General features: G+C 40.3%; 1 protein-coding gene across 3 annotated transcripts in view; it reads left to right on the forward strand.

The window, feature by feature from the left end:
* Positions 1-14,942: 14,942 nt before the first annotated feature.
* The window catches only part of LOC147606223 (phosphatidate phosphatase PAH1-like), a 30,521-nt gene continuing 27,385 nt past the window's right edge, over positions 14,943-18,078 (forward strand). Inside the window, exons 1-3 of one of the 3 annotated variants that reach the window (XR_015265103.1) lie at positions 14,943-15,590; positions 15,789-17,594; positions 17,700-17,773. Coding sequence is in view for 2 of the 3 variants with exons in the window: in XM_086792968.1 (XP_086649094.1) it covers positions 15,876-17,594; positions 17,700-17,773 (1,793 nt within the window). In the remaining variant the exon portion in view is untranslated. The remainder of the gene's footprint in view (positions 15,591-15,788; positions 17,595-17,699; positions 17,774-18,078) is intronic. The other 2 variants (XM_086792968.1, XM_086792967.1) reach the window with 2 other exon arrangements.

The raw sequence follows: 18,078 nt of genomic DNA on the forward strand, positions 1-18,078 counted from the left end.
TCATTCAAGGTTGCAACTGGGCAAACACCATTCAAATTGGTTTATGGTTTGGAAGCAGTCATGCCTATGGAGTATGTGGTACCCAATCTGAGAGCGGCCATCCAGGAGAAGCTTCCAATGGAAGAATCCCAGGAGCATAGAATACAGGAACTCCTAGCCTTAGAGGAGGAAAGGCAAATCATCTCTTTAAAAGCAGAGATAGTGCAACGAAGAAGAAAGGCTTGGACTGATAGGCATCTCAAGCACATAATTTTTAAGAAAGGGGACCTTGTATTATTCTACAATGCCAAGTTGGGACCTCATCCTAGAAAATTCAAGATCCGGTGGATAGGACCATTCATAGTTAAAGACCTGGTCAGCCAAAATGCTTTTACCTTAGAAAAGTTGGATGGTACACATTTTCCAAAAAATAGTCAATGGCTTCAGGATAAGGAAATACAAAGGCCAACTAGTGGAAATCCCACTGGAAAAAGAAGAAGCGAAAGACCAGGAGCCGGTCCAAAGCATATGTTTGGCATGATCTCACTAGTAGAGGTCAATGCGGAAGATTCAAAAAATCACAAAACTGCGGGAGGGTGGCTAGTCCACAAGGATGGCCAGACTGCAAAAGCCCTGATTGCTGCAACAAATCAAAGCCTGGATGACAAAAGCACAAGTGACCAAGTATGTGCTAACCCGAGCCACGTCAACAATGCAAAAGGCCATGTAAGTGACTCCATGAAGGACAAGTGTCACAACATCATTAAAACCCCACTCGCAAATGGTAAGGAGGGAAGACGCCAAAAATGCCTTAATACCATTAAACTAAGGCGGCAAGCATGATGTAAATCAAAGGTACGTCACATCGAAAATGGGAAAGCCAAAAACGATAACACCCCAAAAAAGGAAGCTACAAAGAGAAAACATCCCAAAAAAGAACACAAACACTCACATTCTCATCTGCTCTATTGCTCGAAACACTCTTACCCATCTGTAGCACTCTTTCAGAAAATAGCACCATGCCAAAGATCAACAAGACGGTCAAGCCCGACAAAAAACAAGAGAAAAGCCTTTGCACGCCCATGTTCATCCCGGACATGAGGAAGAAGAAGCATCATGAATGGGCAAGAAGGTGTGGGTTTTAAAAACTTCTCGACCGTCAATGGGAGGAGCTGTAGGACCCAAAAGATGGAGAAAATTTTATTAATCAGTTTTTAGAAACCAACACTGTGCATGTGGAGGGGAAGGAGCCGATAAAAATTTCAGAAAACACAGTGCATCATGCACGAGGATTGCCTAGGGATGGAGCTCTCAACACTAGCTTGAAGCTAAGGGTGGATGAAGAGATCCCTAAAACAGGTAACATGCACCAAGTAAAATATGTGGTAGACAAAACCTGGTGCGTGAACATTTTATCTTCTTCTTATAGAACATCATGTTCATGTGGAGAAGCCAGAGGACATGTCTAACAAAAGTTATAGATTGTTCAAAGTAACGGAAGCAGGTGAGAAGATAAATTGGGTGGCAATTAATTCGGAGAATCTGGCCAAGAGATTAGCCACTTGGGCTAAGGAAAAACAACCCACTGTGGTACATGCACACCTTAGGGCAATTTTCTAGCGGCAAGATCGGTGGACCATTAAACAGGAGATGTCTCCGACAAGCAACAACACAAAGAAGCCGCAGGATTCTCGAAAGCTTCCAAAGTGACCTTCACTTTGTTTGAGGATGACGTGGATGATATGGAGGAGTGGAAAAAGATCACCCAGAAAGCCAGCAAAAAGAGAAAGCATAGAGTAGACAAAGAAATGTTGCCCGACCCGCAAGAGGTCAAGAAACAAAGGGCAGAAGAAGAAAGGAAAAGGGAACTGGAAGAAAGAAAGAAACAGGAAGACATTGCGAAAACTGAAAGGAAGAAGAAATGTGAAGAAGCAAAAAAGGAAAAGGAGGAAGAAGAAAAGAAAAGGAAGGAGGAAGAAGAGGAGAAGAGGAGAGAAGGGGAACAACAGAAAAAGAGGGAAGAAGCGGCCCAAAAGGGGAAGATGCCTACAAGAACGGAGTTGATCATACCAGCAAAATTGCAACCTTGGGTAGCATCACTGGTGCAAAAGGCACAAGAAGGCCCAAGTCATATAGGGACAAATTGCCCGAAAACCTGGAGGCAGAACTTCCTAGCCAACAGCTGCACATGGACAAAGGGCTAATGTCTATGGCCCAAAAAATTCTCACACACTGTCTCTTCAATAGAGGAGTATGAAACAAAGGCCCAAAGTACAATTAATCAGTTGAGTGCACTAAATCAAAAACAGTATGGTATGATAATGAGTGGCACAACCAAAACCAGGGAGCTGGAGTACAAATCACAGTCGATGGTGCATCAAAATGAGGAGCTGCAGAAGAAGATGGCCATGGCTGAAAGGTCCCTAGTAGACCAAAAAGAGATTCTCATTAGTGAGAGGCAAATGCTCCAAGCACAAATACAAAGGCTGCGAGCGGAGTTAGAAGAGGCAAGAAAGCCAGCAAAAGTCTCGATCGACACAATCTAGGGTTTAAAAGATGAAGTGTTGGACAGCACAACCGCTTTGATAGTAGCCTAGTTTGAAATGCAAGCCCTAAAAAACCAGGAAGAGGAGGAAGTTATGTGCCTTTTGCTAGATGCCAAAGTAGCAATAATTAACACAACAAAGCAGACTCAGCAAAGTATGGGATCAGGTGCTACAAGCTCTGGTAGAAATCCATGAGCAGATGTCTTGCAAACCCCAACAAGTCATCCATGACTTGGACAACAATGATAATGGAGATGGGGAGAAGCAGCAACCATAGCAATAAACAGCATTAACACAACAATAGCCAGTGGGCCAGGACTCTCCCAAGACCAGCACTTCCGGAAAGAAAAACAAAAAGAAAGTGAAGACGAAAGTCTAATGTGCAGGCACTAAAGGCCACTACCTAGAAAGCAAAGCATTGGGAAAAGGAAGCAAAGAAATTGGCTGGAAAGAACAAAGTATTGCAGCAACATTTTTTTGGAGGAGGCCACGCCCAAGGAATATGCAGACATATTAAGAGATGCACTCCATGAAAGAGATAGGGCAAAAGACTAGGCAGAGGAGTACAAGCAAAACCTTGAAAGAAACACTAAGTTCAAAATGGACACCATCAATGACTTGGTCAACAGCAAAAGGTTTGGACAACCTGTTTTTTGAAGCCTCACATGTGATGTTTTCTGAATTGTTGAAGGCAAACATGGAACTGTCACAATATTTTAAAAATGCAAAAAGGATAAAGTCCATACTAGCCCGAAAACCTCGTCCCTCGGAGCACCCATGCTCTCAATTTTTGTTTTCACAGACACCGCAAGGGAAGGAGGATGCTTCCACACCCAGAATGTAACCACCCGCAAGTACCAGTATATGGAAATGGGGCACCAGAGAACCAATAGCGAAAAAGGCAAAACGTCCATCATTAGATAATTCGGAAGAATACGAGGAAGCTGCCCAGGTCGAATGGAGACCCATACCAATGGAAGAGAAAAATATTATGGAGAAAACTCCACTCAGACCAATGGTGTGACTTTTTGATCAAAAGACACCACAAGCAACCAACAGGGGTCTGGGCTGTTCAGAAGAGCATGCAAAAAAGTTGAAGAGGATCCAAAAGCGAGCCACATACTCCGATGAGGTGTACATCCCGGATCATACCCCCTAGATATGTTCTTCAAATTAAAGCAAAAATTTTCAAGGGATCCGATTGAGAAGCATAAGCTCAAACACCAAGCATGCCAAGTGTTGCACCTAGCAGTGCAATGGCAGCGGAAGGATCAGTGGCAACAGGCAAAGCAGTCAACCCATAATGCACAATGTAAGCACCACATCGGTATCACACGTGTGAAGGCGGCGGACTATAAAACCACCCACCGTAGAGCCGTGTTGCCAAGATAAAAAAGGCATAGTTTAAAAGGGTGACCAACTATTGCAGAGAGGATATAGAGTGTGTGTGCCAACTCATCATCTGAGTGATGTGTGATGAACTGTAGTCTTGTAAGCTCTCAATATTAGTTTGACAATTATGTCATGAAGCTTGATAGCATGTTAGAATCTTGCAAGTGGTGATCTGTACTGGGTATCTATTATGTGTTACTATGTAATTCTTCGAGAATGAAACTAAGAGCACACTTGCCATTAATTTTCTCTTATGTGTCACATGTTACTTTGTGATGTATAAACCTGTTGTATTTCTGCTTAAGTGTACATGCTATGTATGAGAGAGTGTGAGTGTGACATGGAAAGAAGTGACGTAGACTGGGGAACTTGGAAACAATGTGCTTAAGCTTGCCCAGGTGAGCAGATACTCGAATGTTTCCCATGACCAAGTAAGGGTTGGTGTTTGAGTCCATAACTCGTCCATAATCTCTTGCGGGAGTCCACACATCTCCCATGGCATTGCCTGACTAGTTTGATACACCAGACTGTTGTCTTGCCATTCCACTGATAGGGAAATCAACGAGAAACAAAGTTCTTGCAAATTGATTCTATGCTCATAAAACTAGGGATCAATGCCTTTCAAATCCGTATAATTCCAGGAAAACACATCCATGAAGGAAGCAAGTAACTTCTGCAACTCTAAGAAAAAATTGGTATCCAGAAAAGCACTAACATGTACCAGCTTCAGATCCTCCATTGTGCCCAAATTCAAGTCCACCAATTCATCTTCTTTCGCTCTCCGAGACTTTTGTAACTCACACTCGAAGGCTTCCTCAGCCTATGATCACCCCTTGGATATCAGAATAATCCACTTCCACTAGAAAATCACCTCTATTGGTGGTTGAGCCTTCCTCCTCATCACCATCGTTACATGAGCATTCATGCTCAGACACTTTGCTTGTTCTACCTCTTGGTGTTAAGCCCTTTGTGTTCGGAGGAGGGTGATACTTGTCCAAGATGGCCACCACATCACTTCAAAAAAACTAACCAAATCCAAATTTTGATGAGATACTCCTCTTCTGCATCTAGGTTGACACTTTCCACCACCCAAGGTTGGATTGGTGTTTCCAGTTTCTTTCGAGCCACAACTAACAACTTTAGCTTGTTTTTTCCCTTGCAAATTGTAATCACATCAGAATGCCAATCTTGCCTAACTCGACCCTGTCATCCACACGATCGGCCCAACAGCATCAGGTATGCCCCCTTAATGTCTTCCATCCGCCGTTACAGTACTGCTACTAGGAATGAAAATACGAAAACCTTCATGGTTAATCCTTGAATCAGCCCCAAAGGTTACACCCTACACTAATAGGCCATCTTGACTACAAATGGTTTGGGCTTCCAATTAGTCAGACCAGGCTTCTAACACATCGCATTCGATAGAATATTGACTCACAATCCTCTGTCCCTAATAGAACACCAACAATACTTTGGCCCGCCAACGTTGCCTGGTATCTGGAACCACCTCATCCATCAACAAAGCTGCTGTAGGACCAGAAGGTGGAACACACTTGCATCACAACAACAGCAGCAAAGTCGATGGCTCCACTCCTCCAAGTGGTCCAACAACTTGACAAGCATAAGTTCCACTCGTCTGCTGCCTCGAAGACACTGAGCACTTCTTCTCTTCAATCCATTCTGTAACTTGCACTCAAACCTTATCCTATTCCTACCAATCCATGACTAGCTGCTTCCCTTTCCTGCCTGAAGCCACACTATCTGCTGCTGGCTAAATAAACATTATCCCTTTGGATAGAGTAATAGCATTTCCACAATTGGCTTCTTCCCATCCATCTTCTCCTGCTCTTTTAGAGCTACAATTTCCACCACCGTGAACTTCTTATTGGAGGAGGAAGCCTCACCTTTTCCCAATTTATACTCCTTCTCTACCTTGTGCCACTTCTAGAGACTGCAATATGTTATGTAATGCTCAAGGGAGCCATAGTAGTAACAAACAAGTTTCTTTTCCACTATCTGTCCCCTCTGTCGATGCTCCGGTTGTGCGTGGCAAGAAAGGAAGCCACACGGGCTCTGTTGTCTCGACGGGGCTGAACCAAAAACTGCTGCTATCTCGACACCCCAACTATCGATTGTGCAGAGCACGTCATGCATTGTATCTATAAGCATCGGTAGAGTGCATAGTAGTTCTGCAAATCACACACCAGAGGTCAATCAGGTCGCATTCTTTCACCATATGGCCAAGATTACAACACCGGGTACACCATGTTCCTGTTCCAATCTGCTGAGAAGATCTTGCACCACCTTCAAGGACATGAGCACCGACCCTTCTCGGGCCATCTTTATAACCTTTCGACGACTTGCCTTCTGCTGCTCCTGGCACCTTTCCTCCCCATCGTCCGACTTATCATCACTAGCCCCATCCTGATCGTCCTCATCATATGAGGAATCTGTATGGTAAGAGTTGGATTTGCCTGTGCTCCTCTACTTCTTGGTCTTGATAAGGATCCACTCTGCACAAACAACAGCCTCCACCAACTCCTCTAGAATGGAAGCAGCAGAGTTTGTATTTCACTAAGGCCCTTTATAAAATAGGAATTCAGAATCTTTGGTGTTGATCGATTCACCTAATCCAATCATTGCACCAACTTCCAAAACCTAGAGGCATAATTTTACTACTTAAGCCCTTTTGATCCATACGACCCAACTTGTTCAGCACATGCTTAGAGGTCTTCTCCTCCGTGAAGCTTGCCAAGAATGCATCCCGCAGAGCATCATAAGTGGCAAAATGACCCGCTCCATATTGCGCGATCCACATTGCCGCCTTCTTGTGCAGAGACGGAACAAAAGATCTTCTTTGATTGTTGTCCCGCCATGCATTGTCAAATAGCAAAACATGGGCATCCACATCATCTGAGGATCGCCCAAAAAACTTTGGGTGTTTTATCCAAAGGATAAAGTCTCTAATGGTTTCATTTGGTTTACACTCAATTGAATATAGTTTGCTTACTACACTCCACCGATCACCTTGTCTTGAAAAGCCGTGGATAAAGGCTATTTTCAAGGTTCTGAAGTTGGTCTTGACCACCGCCATCAATGTGATGAACCATCAACTAGCCTTTCCCACTAAGCATAGGTTGAACGCATGTACCTTGGTGGGATAGTTGGGATTTCCAAAGGCTTCGCCATCGCTGTTCAAACATTTATATGAATTGAACAAGATCAGTTGTTCCATCATTTTTGCCCATGATTTTGAAAATTTGTATGGCCGTGTTTTTGTATGAGTCATTGAGGTCGTATGTGAGTGCTCTTGTTGTTGGTAGGGACTAACTTAGTCCTTGGGTTACCCCCCTCATAGACTAGTGAATATGTCCAAGGTGTAGGCATCTAGAGGTTGGGAAGGGTTGGTATCTATAGGATTTGTGGAAATGTTAGGTAAAGGACCAAAGCCCGGTGGGATTGAAGTGACAGGGGGTGCAAAACCTGATGACACTCTTGTTGTTGGCATGGTGAATGGTATTGGGAAGCGCATTTGCGGCATGGATCTCAATGGCTTGAAGATGTTAGCCATTGGATTCTCAGTGAGAGTGTCACCCCACATAGTCTCTCTATCATTGCCATGTCTGACGCTGTCAATTGCTCCTTAATGAGCAAGCACACACTTTTTTTTTTTTACTTTTTAGATTTTGTCACAGCCCATTACAGCTTCAGAAGGCCTGGCGTACTGTTTGTTGGGTCAAATGAGTGAACGTTTGCCCTAGTTAGCTTAGGTGCTACATGCATGTGAACCTCTTAGAGATATTTTTCTTAAAAAGGTGCATGCTAGTAGCTTCCCAAATGGAAGAGGAGGTCCTAAAGCCTATTTTTCATCATTGTCTCAAAACGAAAAAAAATATATAGGAATTTTTTTCCTGTTTCACAACCCGTTTCTGAAGGTGCTCCAAAAGGAATTTGGAAAAACTCTGTCTAAGAGAGCTGTCGTGTTTCTGAAGTACTACAATTTTCTCTTTGAGTCATTCGTGATTTTGTCGTTTAGACCCTCAAAAAATAGCTCGAACATGGTTCGTAGTCGTTTTCATGCTTTTTTTAAAAATACGATTTTTAGTGCTTTTTGAGCTGTTTTTTTGCCTCAATTTTTTAATCAAGTTTTGAGGCTGCTGTGGTTGGAGGCCAAAACGATCGATTTTGACCTCGGATGGTCAAGGCCAATTTCGAAGAGCTCGATGTTAGCTTTCCTATGAGCACTAGAGCGCCTTCATCGAGTTCACAATTTAGGAGATTCGAGTCTCCAAACAAGGCTTCTTCTTCTTCTTCTTCTTCTTCTTCTTTACCGATGGACCGCTTTCACGGCATGAACTAGCGGGGTGCAATTCACCTAATGTGTAAATTAATGTATAATTAGAGATTAATTAGACTCTTAATTTGGTCTTTTCTTTTAATACAAAATCAAGCAAAAGAGAGTTAAATTCTTCCAATTGATGAAGAAATTGATGTAATTAGGTGTCTTAATGCATCTAGATGCTCTCAAAAACACTAATTTTGATTACTTACATAATCAAATTAGACCCTCAAAAATACATTTTCTAATCTTTTTGCCTCTTAAAGTGGATTAATTACTCTTAATAATAAAACCAGTTAATTAAGATAAATTAGTCGATTTTAAGGTTTTTTATGGTTTTGATAAATTTTTTAAAGGATTAAGCTACTCCTAATGCTTGCTAGCACTCTAATGCATAAAATTACAACAAAAACCACATAATTTAAGCTAAAATTAATGATTCTACTTCTATGTTTAACTCTAAAGAGAGCTACCATTCACTAAAATTTGCATTCTATTGCATTGTTTGATGCAATGAATGCAAACTAAACCTAATACACTCTATGTGCAAGCCCTACGAATGCAATGATGCAAACTAAACCTAATACACTCTATGTGCAAGCCCTACGAACATTAAAAACCACATTAACAACAACAAAAACAACAAATTAAGCTAAAAAACATTTCTTACAAACAAAAAAGAGAGCTATTTCTCACAAAATCACACACAAATCCACATCTTTTTCATGGGAAACCATTAATCAAGACAATGAGCAATGGGTAATGCATAGATTAGAGAAAAACGATGGAAAAAGCCAAGGGATGGCTCCTTGGCAACAACACCAAAAATGTTATGGCTCACCCTAAGCCCCCTTGAAACCAACAAGAGATTACCTGGTGAACCGCAACTGTTATGAGGATCTTTCCAATGGCCAAGCTCGTAACCCTTGAGGTCTCCAAGCTCCACAACTCCTTGAGAAGCAATTCCACCACGTCTCCTGCGAGCATTGTCACACCACCACGTTACACTATGGGTACTCGTCCCTCCTCTCCACCTCACATCACTCACACATACTTACTAGCATGCATTAGCGAGAGAGATTAGCAAGAGCAAGACTCTATTGCACAATGGGAGAGTATGTTGTATCATGAGAGAAATTCACTTATATACATGGCCATAAGTGTTCACTCACTCAAATTGTGGTTGGCCAGGCACGTTAGGCTCATAAGAGGCCTAATACTATGACAATGACTAGTGAGTCTACATCAAGCGTTAAAGTAGTTGAAGAAGTTCACTACTACAATGGACACTTTAATCACACTACTTCACATAATGGACACTTAATAGCAGTTGAAGTAGTTCACAACAATGGATAATTAATCACACTACTCCACACAATCATGTTGAAAACTAGGTATATGCATGCATATCTCTCTCTCTCTCTCTCTCTCTCTCTCTCTCTCTCTCTATATATATATATATATATATATATATATATATCTCTCTCTCTCTCTTTTTTCGTAATAGAAGACATATTACCAAAAATTAGTTTAAAAATGGCCACATGGCTTCCATGTGATGTACTAGCTTTGCCTCACTAATTACTCCAAACCACAGGTGTAGCTCAGAGTAGCCTCATCCAATATATAGCCGTGTCATTCTCCACCAAATGAGCTAACCCCACAAGGAAGAGACTTGCCACAATAGTAGCCCTTTTATACGACCTATGTGAGCTGTAATACCCACGTTTGCATCAAATATGATAATGAAAAAGATATGAATTCATTCTAGGGCAAGGATATAAACATCAAGTGCATTCTCTACTAGAGTGCCACAAAAGCAATGCATGGGATAACACCTCAATAAGGCAAAAAATGTTTAGTTTTACATTTCACACTCTTTATCTGTGGTTGTTTTGCACCTCCGTGTGTGTGTGTGTGTGTGTGTTCCACACCCTTAGTGCGATTAAAAAAAATACAAAGTGAGTAATTGTCTTGGGATATAACATGGAATCTAAGGGTTATCGACTCTACAAGTCTCAAACAAGGAAGACTATGAGGCTGAGAGGTGGCAATCTAGGAGAAGAGCATTTGATAGAGGAGAAGCTTCATTCCCTTCATCAATGAGGGAGAAAATCACAACACAACTACAACTACAACTAGGAAAACCACAAGCTCCCTCTCCAACTTTAGGGGATTACTTATATCCTATCCATGGAGGTGGAACATGAGGATAAAGATACATTGTATCCATGGAGGTGCAACTTTAGGATAAAGATACATCGTATCCATGGAGGTGGAACATGAGGATATAGAGCTTGTTGAACCACGAAGGACTAAGCCATTTCCTTAGTGGGCTAAAGCTCTTTGATGGAGGTGTACCAATAACCATTCCCATTACACGTAGGTTAGAGAGCTAATGGCAACTATGATCTCATGTTAGAGATACTAAAGGTAAAAGAGCCAATCACTCTTGTAAAAGTGTTAGAGAATCCAAAGTGTTATATGATGCTTTTGTAAGCACACTCTCTGTAAGATTCCTCCCTCTAGCTTTTGAGGTGTAAAGGTGTAAGAACCTCCCCTTCTGTTCTTGTGATTATTCCCCTCTCTGATAGAAGAAAGATCTTGTTTTACCCTGTTTTGGCCTATAGAGAGAAATAATCCAAAAATTTGAGATATATTTGGATATAAAAATCCTCCTAGTGTCTAAAATGGATTCCCCTAAAAGAATAAAAGAAAAAACCCAAAAATGAGTAAATGCTCACATAAGATGAAGAGTTGACTGAGTACAAGGTTTATTAGTTAAAAATTATGAGATATTACTAAAAAAATGAGATATTTTAGAATAATGATGCATTTTTGACACCTTGGTAAGGAAAGGGGGACTCTTAAGATAGGCGCCTCTTTCACATGTGTGAAAGGGTTTTTAATTCAAAAAAGTTATGATATTTTTATCTATCCTCTCTCCTGGATCAAACCAAATAAAAAAGGGAGCCAAACTGGTCCAAATCTTGTCTAAATTGAGTCAAATTGAACCTGAAAAATTCTAGAAACCCAGTTGGACTTGGTTAGTGGCCTCCCTCACCTATAAATAGACACTCAGTCATTTGTAATGGAATATGGGAGCTATACCATGCCAATATTATATTAAAATAATCATATTTTCTATTATCCATTAAAATTTTTTCTCTCTTGGGAGCTTGGAGCTCTCTCTCTCTAAAACAACTCTTGGAGTTGCTCTTCTCCTCTTGGTGGACCAAATGGGAGGTAAAATCAAATTTTATGATTTTTTAAAATTTCTCAATAACTTTCTTCTTCTCAACCCCTCTCAAGCTTGAAAAGCTTTCAAAATAATTGTTTTAATTCAAATCAAGCTTTCCCTAGGTTTCTTAATGTTTGATTAACATTAAGTTAACCTTTATGCTTAAATTGTAATGCTTTCTTTAAGTAAATCTCTCTCTCTAGAAGAATAGCCATCTTTATGGCTAAATCCCTTGAAAAAGGATGCTTCTCAATGATAGTCTCTTAATTCAAAGCTAAACTCTAGGCTTGATAAGCTAGAGATTAAGAAAATGGTATTTTTATCAAAATAATGGTTATTTCTTTTAGATTATTTATAAGTAGTTAAAAACTACTTTGATTGATTCTAAATGAGAAATAGATTATCCTATCAATTTGGGAAAAGAGAAATAATGGAATTAGCTTAATCTAGTGGGATAATCATAATTAAGTTTATGATTATGGTTAAAATTATGATTTAAATTCATAGTTTGATATTAGGCATAAAAGAGGAACTGCTATCATATTTTCATTACAAGCTTTTATTCTTTAGAAAAAATTTGAGAATTATCAGTAATAGCAGCGAAGCTATGGTAAAATTTTTAGAAAATAATACATATCTTATTTTTATGCATAATGATAAAAGAGGACTTCCTACCATATTCTAGGATTGGACATTCTATGCAAAAAGAATGATTTTTATCATATTCATGAGATTTTTTTTTGGTAATTATGCATAATTAATTGATTATGAGAAAAGAGTAAATTTTGGTAAATTTATTTTTATACAAAAAGAGGAATTCCCATGATAATTGAGATCTAAGAAATCAAATGGTAAAAGAGGAATTTTTGGCATAATTCAAATTATGAGTATTTATCAAAAGTGAAATTTTGAGTATTATTATTTTTATTGAGAAATATGGGTAGAATTGATTTTTGTAAATCCCATGAATCTTTTACGCGAAAAGAAGAATATTGAATATATTTTAATTGAGAAATTTGAGAAAGAATATGAAAATATCCATCGAGAAAACTTGGATAATTCTTATTCAGAGAAAAGGGAATCTACAATCCCTGGGAGGATCGAGGATCCAATGAGTAAACGGAAGTTTAGAATTAGTTCTCATTAATGAAGCTTAAGGAATGTAAATGAATAAGATTGTAATTAGGGACACCCAGGCATATGTGACTCCATAGGAAGTATGCATACCCGATCACATGTGACTCCATATGAATTGATCATATGTGATAAGATTTATGCATACCCTAGAGAATCCAAAAGGCATTGTGAGTGATGCGTGTGCTACGGTCGAGTGGTGTGGTAATTCTTTACTACATATTTGAGTAGTGTGGTTAAAGAGGTGTTTGTCACAAAAGCAAACATACCCTCTATGGTTTAATCTAGCAACTGTGCAACTTTAGAGATTTACCAACAAGGAGATAGTATGCATTAATAAATTATTATACCAAGCAAGGAGGATTTGTTGCCCTCTTTAATTTGATACTAGCCAAAAACTGCCAAATATAAAGATTGCATTATTATGCACAATATACAAGTCTCTTGTAGCCAGACCTAAAATCACAAGAGTTGTCACCATCCTACCTCAGATTTGTCTAACTAAAAAGACAAAGATTTACAGGCATAATGATTGTTTGCTTTACATATCGAATATGCCCAATAATCATAGAGAGTGTGAGAAGACACATGCTCTAGCTAACCCTACTTCCATCTACAACCCTCAATCTGTGTTTATTTTTTGTTCTCTAATCTTAATTACCTTTCAAAAGGAACCCAACATGCACCAATGAGCACCTAGCACAACACAAAATATATACACATTTTAAGATGTAAGGCGAATTCAAAGTCAATCCATTAAAAGGCCATGTATACATTAAAAAAAAACTTGCAATAAACAACTCTTATCTCTCAAAGTCTTTCGTATTAGTCAGCGATCAGGATGATCGCATTTGTTTTCTTGCTCGGCCCATTCATGGTGGCAAGAACAACATAACTAATCTCCTCAATCATCGAGATGAAAGCATATGTTTTCTTGTTAGGCCTATTCGTGGTTGTAGGAATCACAACATCATTCTCCTTGGAATCCTTGGATTTACATACCTCTTTAAAAGATGATATTATGTTGCCCATGTAATGGTTATTCATTAAGAACTAGAAGTTAAGAGGATCCTGAACACATTAACCAAACATCTTCTTGTATAAAAGGTTAAGAAATCTAGAGAGAGAGAGAGAGAGAGAGAGAGAGAGAGAGAGAGAGAGAGAGAGAGAGAGATACATAAACATGTGCATGGTTGTCAGCATGATTCTGTGAAGTAGTGTGATTAAAGTGTCCATTACAGTGAACTACTTCAACTGCTTTAAAGCTCGGGGAAGACTCTAGTACTAGTAATATTGCAAGAGCTTGTGCACTTTGATATCTCGCATAGTGGTGGCAATGGTGAAGAGGTTGATGTCAACAATGGCAATGGTGAAGAGGTTGATGACATCAACTGTGGAAATGGTGAAGAGGATGACATAGTGGCAATAGTGGCCATGGTGAAATGAGTGATGCCGTTAAAGAAGACTTTATATTAAAAGGAGAGGATGGCTTACACGGCTTTGAGGAGGTTGGGAGAGAGAGTGAAAGATCCCTGCCCCCTCCGCGCATTGAATTCTCGGGTGCTAGCAGCGGGAGTAGGACTTCTTGCATCGGTCGGATGGTGTTTAAACGGGTTGGTTTATTGTTAGCCTATATTAACTATATAACATAAAATAGTTAAGGACTATGTCAAACGGGTTGGTTTATTGTTAGCCTATATTAACTATATAACATAAAATAGTTAAGGACTATGTCAAACTTAATAAGTATGTAGATTATAAAATATTATTATTATACTTGGCAACATATATTAAACAAGAAAAGAAAATGCTTGAAAATAAATTTGAAACCAATGGCCACTATGTAGGTACCGTGCCACATAGTATATGGCCTTACTCACTATCCTCCACTTTCATCATTGAAAGTGCCCCACCAAACGAGGAAATGTCACATTCCCCTAAGATTATAGTTTTAAGGGAAGACTTGTGTACCTCCCGGCGACACTTTGTGTATGGTCTTCACATATGCACTCTTTACACATGCACTTAATAAGCAAGTTAAAATGATAATTAGCTTCATCGATGAGAAACGTTAGTTCACGTGTGAGAGAAGAATCTTGAGTATTAAACAATCAAAGAACTTTTCTTTTCTATTGCTTTGTTGATGAGTGATTGTAGTTTTTTTTTTTTAGTATTGAGGATGACTTATAAGATATAAAAAAAACAAATCCTCACAATTTTGTCGGCTATGAGCAAGATAAATTCTCAATAAGCTTGCTAGAAAAATTGATAGAAGAAACCACAATCACAACTGCCCACGCATCGTAGTTTTTTAAACAACATTGAACATGCATGCATGATATGATTATATGGTATCACTTTGCGCACCTTCCTTGCGCTTCGTTTCTCTCATTTTCCATTTTGCACACCGTCCCTTGCTCTCCATTGATTGCAGAGACGAACACAGTATTTCATCATCACCATCGCCCCAGTCATCGCCTACACAACAGCATCAGCAACAACGAGCTCGTTTTTGCCGATCAGAGGTTGTAGAGCTATTCCTAACCGTACCCTAACCTTTTGAAGTCCTCCTTCCCTGCCCTGTCTCTGCATCACCATCGCCATAGCCATCGGCTGCACAGCAACATCAACAACAAGAAGCTCGTCTCTCCGGCTTGCTCTCTGTGTACCTAATCTAAACTACGCCCCTTTTTTCGCCCTAGCTTTTTCCAATCGAAGCAAATTCATTGTTGCCATCGCCACAAAAAGCTGTATAGCGAACCGTATTTGATTCCTTCTCGGATTGCCGTGTGCAAAAAGCACCTTTCTTTTGCTTCCCTTATCGTATTTGCTAGTTTAGGTCTGCGAGCTTGGCCGTGGCTCCGAGGCATCGCTGCTGTCACGGCCGCTTCAGAACGATTTTTCAATCATCGACTACAAATGATTATAGGGATTTGAAGTCGCAGAGTCGAGCGAAGAGGTACGTTTGCTTGCTTTCTTTTTCCCGGCGTCAGGTTTATTGCAATGCTTTGTTTTTGCCAGAACAACGTCATGTGGTTGGAGTTGTGGCATCTGCTATTTTTGGGCATGACTGGTGCCATGCCATGTATGTTTGGGAGGCAGTTAGAACTTCCATAGTCTTTCTTTTTCTCCAGCTTAACTTTGGTTAAAACTGTAGGTGACAGAGATTGCCCGGCTGAACAAGGGCAAATGCTTCATCTGGATTTGGGGAGCATGATGTAAGAGGGCTTGATGTGCGGTCAAGATGTTTGCTGTTGGCATGCTAGGCAGCTACCTTACACAGGGTGTTTATGCTGTGGCTGGTCCTTTCCAACCATTTGGGGGTGCTGTCGACATAATTGTTGTACAGCAAGAGGATGGTACATTCAAGAGCTCACCTTGGTACGTGAAGTTTGGGGATTTCCAGGGTGTACTCAAGAGACGGGAAAAGATTGTGGATATTGCTGTCAATGATGTTCCAGCCGATTTTCACATGTTTCTCGATAATAAAGGCGAAGCTTACTTTGAGAAGGAAGTGGAGCCAGATGAGGCTACAGTTTCGGCATTACCCAGTGCTTCCTCGTTGTCAGGAAACAACAAAGCAGTAGATGGTGAAACAAAAGGCTTAAATAGCTCAAAGACAATGACAGTGGAAGTAAGGTCACATGTGCAGGAATCATCATATACAAGGTCTAGTCTTGGAGCTTCTGAAAATGGCGGTAGTGAGATTTTCGAAATGGTAGATGACAGACTATCTTCTAACATGAAGTGTGTGACAGAAGAAGAGAGATTAGAGATGCAGGAATCACCAAGCGCAGTCTATGTTGACAGGTTGAATCCAGAAGTGAGAGATGAAAGAACTTTGTCTGACGTGAATGCTTTGGCAGTCTTAGAACTCGCGGAGGCTTTTAATACAGACTTGGGTATGGAAGCTGCACACACGGATAATGATAGTATTAAGATGGATTTGTCAAGCATAGGTAACTCACATACTGTGACAGTAGAAGGAAGGTTAGATTTGAGGGATGCACTCAATACAGACTTAGATTTGATAGCAACAGTTAGAAGTAATGATGGGGATGATTCCAGTACATTAGTAAAAGAGGAGACAATTTTAACTGGTTCCTCTATTGTGACAATAGAAGAGGGATTGCATTTGCAGGATATACCATATACAGATGTTGAGGTTGCGGGCGAATGCAATGATGGGGATGACTTAGTGTCAGGTTTTAGAAATGATAGAATTATGGAGGACTTACGGACAGCAGAAAATGCATCAGAAATTCCCAGTGCAGACTCGGGTCTCGAAGCAGCAGGCACATGCAATGAAGGACTTAATGATGCAGGGTCAAGTGATGATGTAATTTTGGCTGGTTTCAAGCCTGTCACAGTTGAAGACAAAAGGGAAATTCACACGTACTCCAGGATTGACAATCTGAATGATGGTGTAGCAGATGAAATAAGCACTGAACAGGTAGATAGCGACTCAACTGTTTGGGTTTCCAATGCTCTGGTAAACCAAGACACAAGTGATGTTGTTATTGCAATTTCAGAGAGTAGCACTTTTTTGCTAGAGGAGAAAGCTGGGGATATGGGCAGTGGGAATGTGTGCCTGGAAAAAGAAGTAGAATACAAGATGGAAGAAGGCACTGCTATAGAAGCAACACAAGATGGAGTCAGTCAAGCTGCTGTTACTTCATCTAGATGGAGCCTGTGGCCTCTTTCATTCAGGAGATCCAGGGTTGAGAAGGGCTCTCTATCTGCTTCCACTGTCTCAAATCAGGCATTATTGGCTGCTGCAAATGTAGCTATCGAAAGTCGTTTTACCGAAGAGCTACTGCATAAGAACGGTTACTATAAGTGGCCCCAAAAAGCTAAAGTGCGGACATATGTCCCAACATCAGCGCAACTTGCTTCTTTAAAACTCAGAGATGGTCCCAACAAAGTTACTTTCACGTTCTCCAGAGTTCTTGGCAAAACAGAGGTGAGCAATGGCATCCAAAATTTTAGGTGTTATTCTTAGAGTTTCAAGGTCCAGTGCATGTGGGATTTCATAATTCATGTATGTACGCACTCATTAAATCTGCAGGTGGATGCTAGAATCTACCTATGGAAATGGAATACCAGGATTGTGATTTCTGACGTCGATGGAACAATCACAAAGTAAGTGCTTTTGCTGCTCAAAGTACAACGTTATTCTTCATAGCAAGGGCATATCCTGCTGATCAAGTAGCAGGGACTATTATCATGTCTGCATTAGTTCAACTGTACAAGGATAAGGACATCATAATGCTTTTGCTTGCCTAGTAAGCTTTCAAGTCAAGATTTGTCATTCTTCTCATGTTGGAAATTAAACCAGTTTGGACCCGTGTTGTGTAGCACAACTGGTAAGAGCACTCAAATGCCCAGGCAGAGGTGCCGGGTTTGAGTCTTCACTGCTGCCGGCACTCAGGCATCATCGTGGAAGC

The sequence above is a fragment of the Cibotium barometz genome, chromosome 58 (genome assembly GCF_041138505.1).
Source record: "Cibotium barometz isolate CiBa-2024 chromosome 58, ASM4113850v1, whole genome shotgun sequence".
In the NCBI taxonomy this organism is placed as follows: domain Eukaryota; kingdom Viridiplantae; phylum Streptophyta; class Polypodiopsida; order Cyatheales; family Cibotiaceae; genus Cibotium; species Cibotium barometz.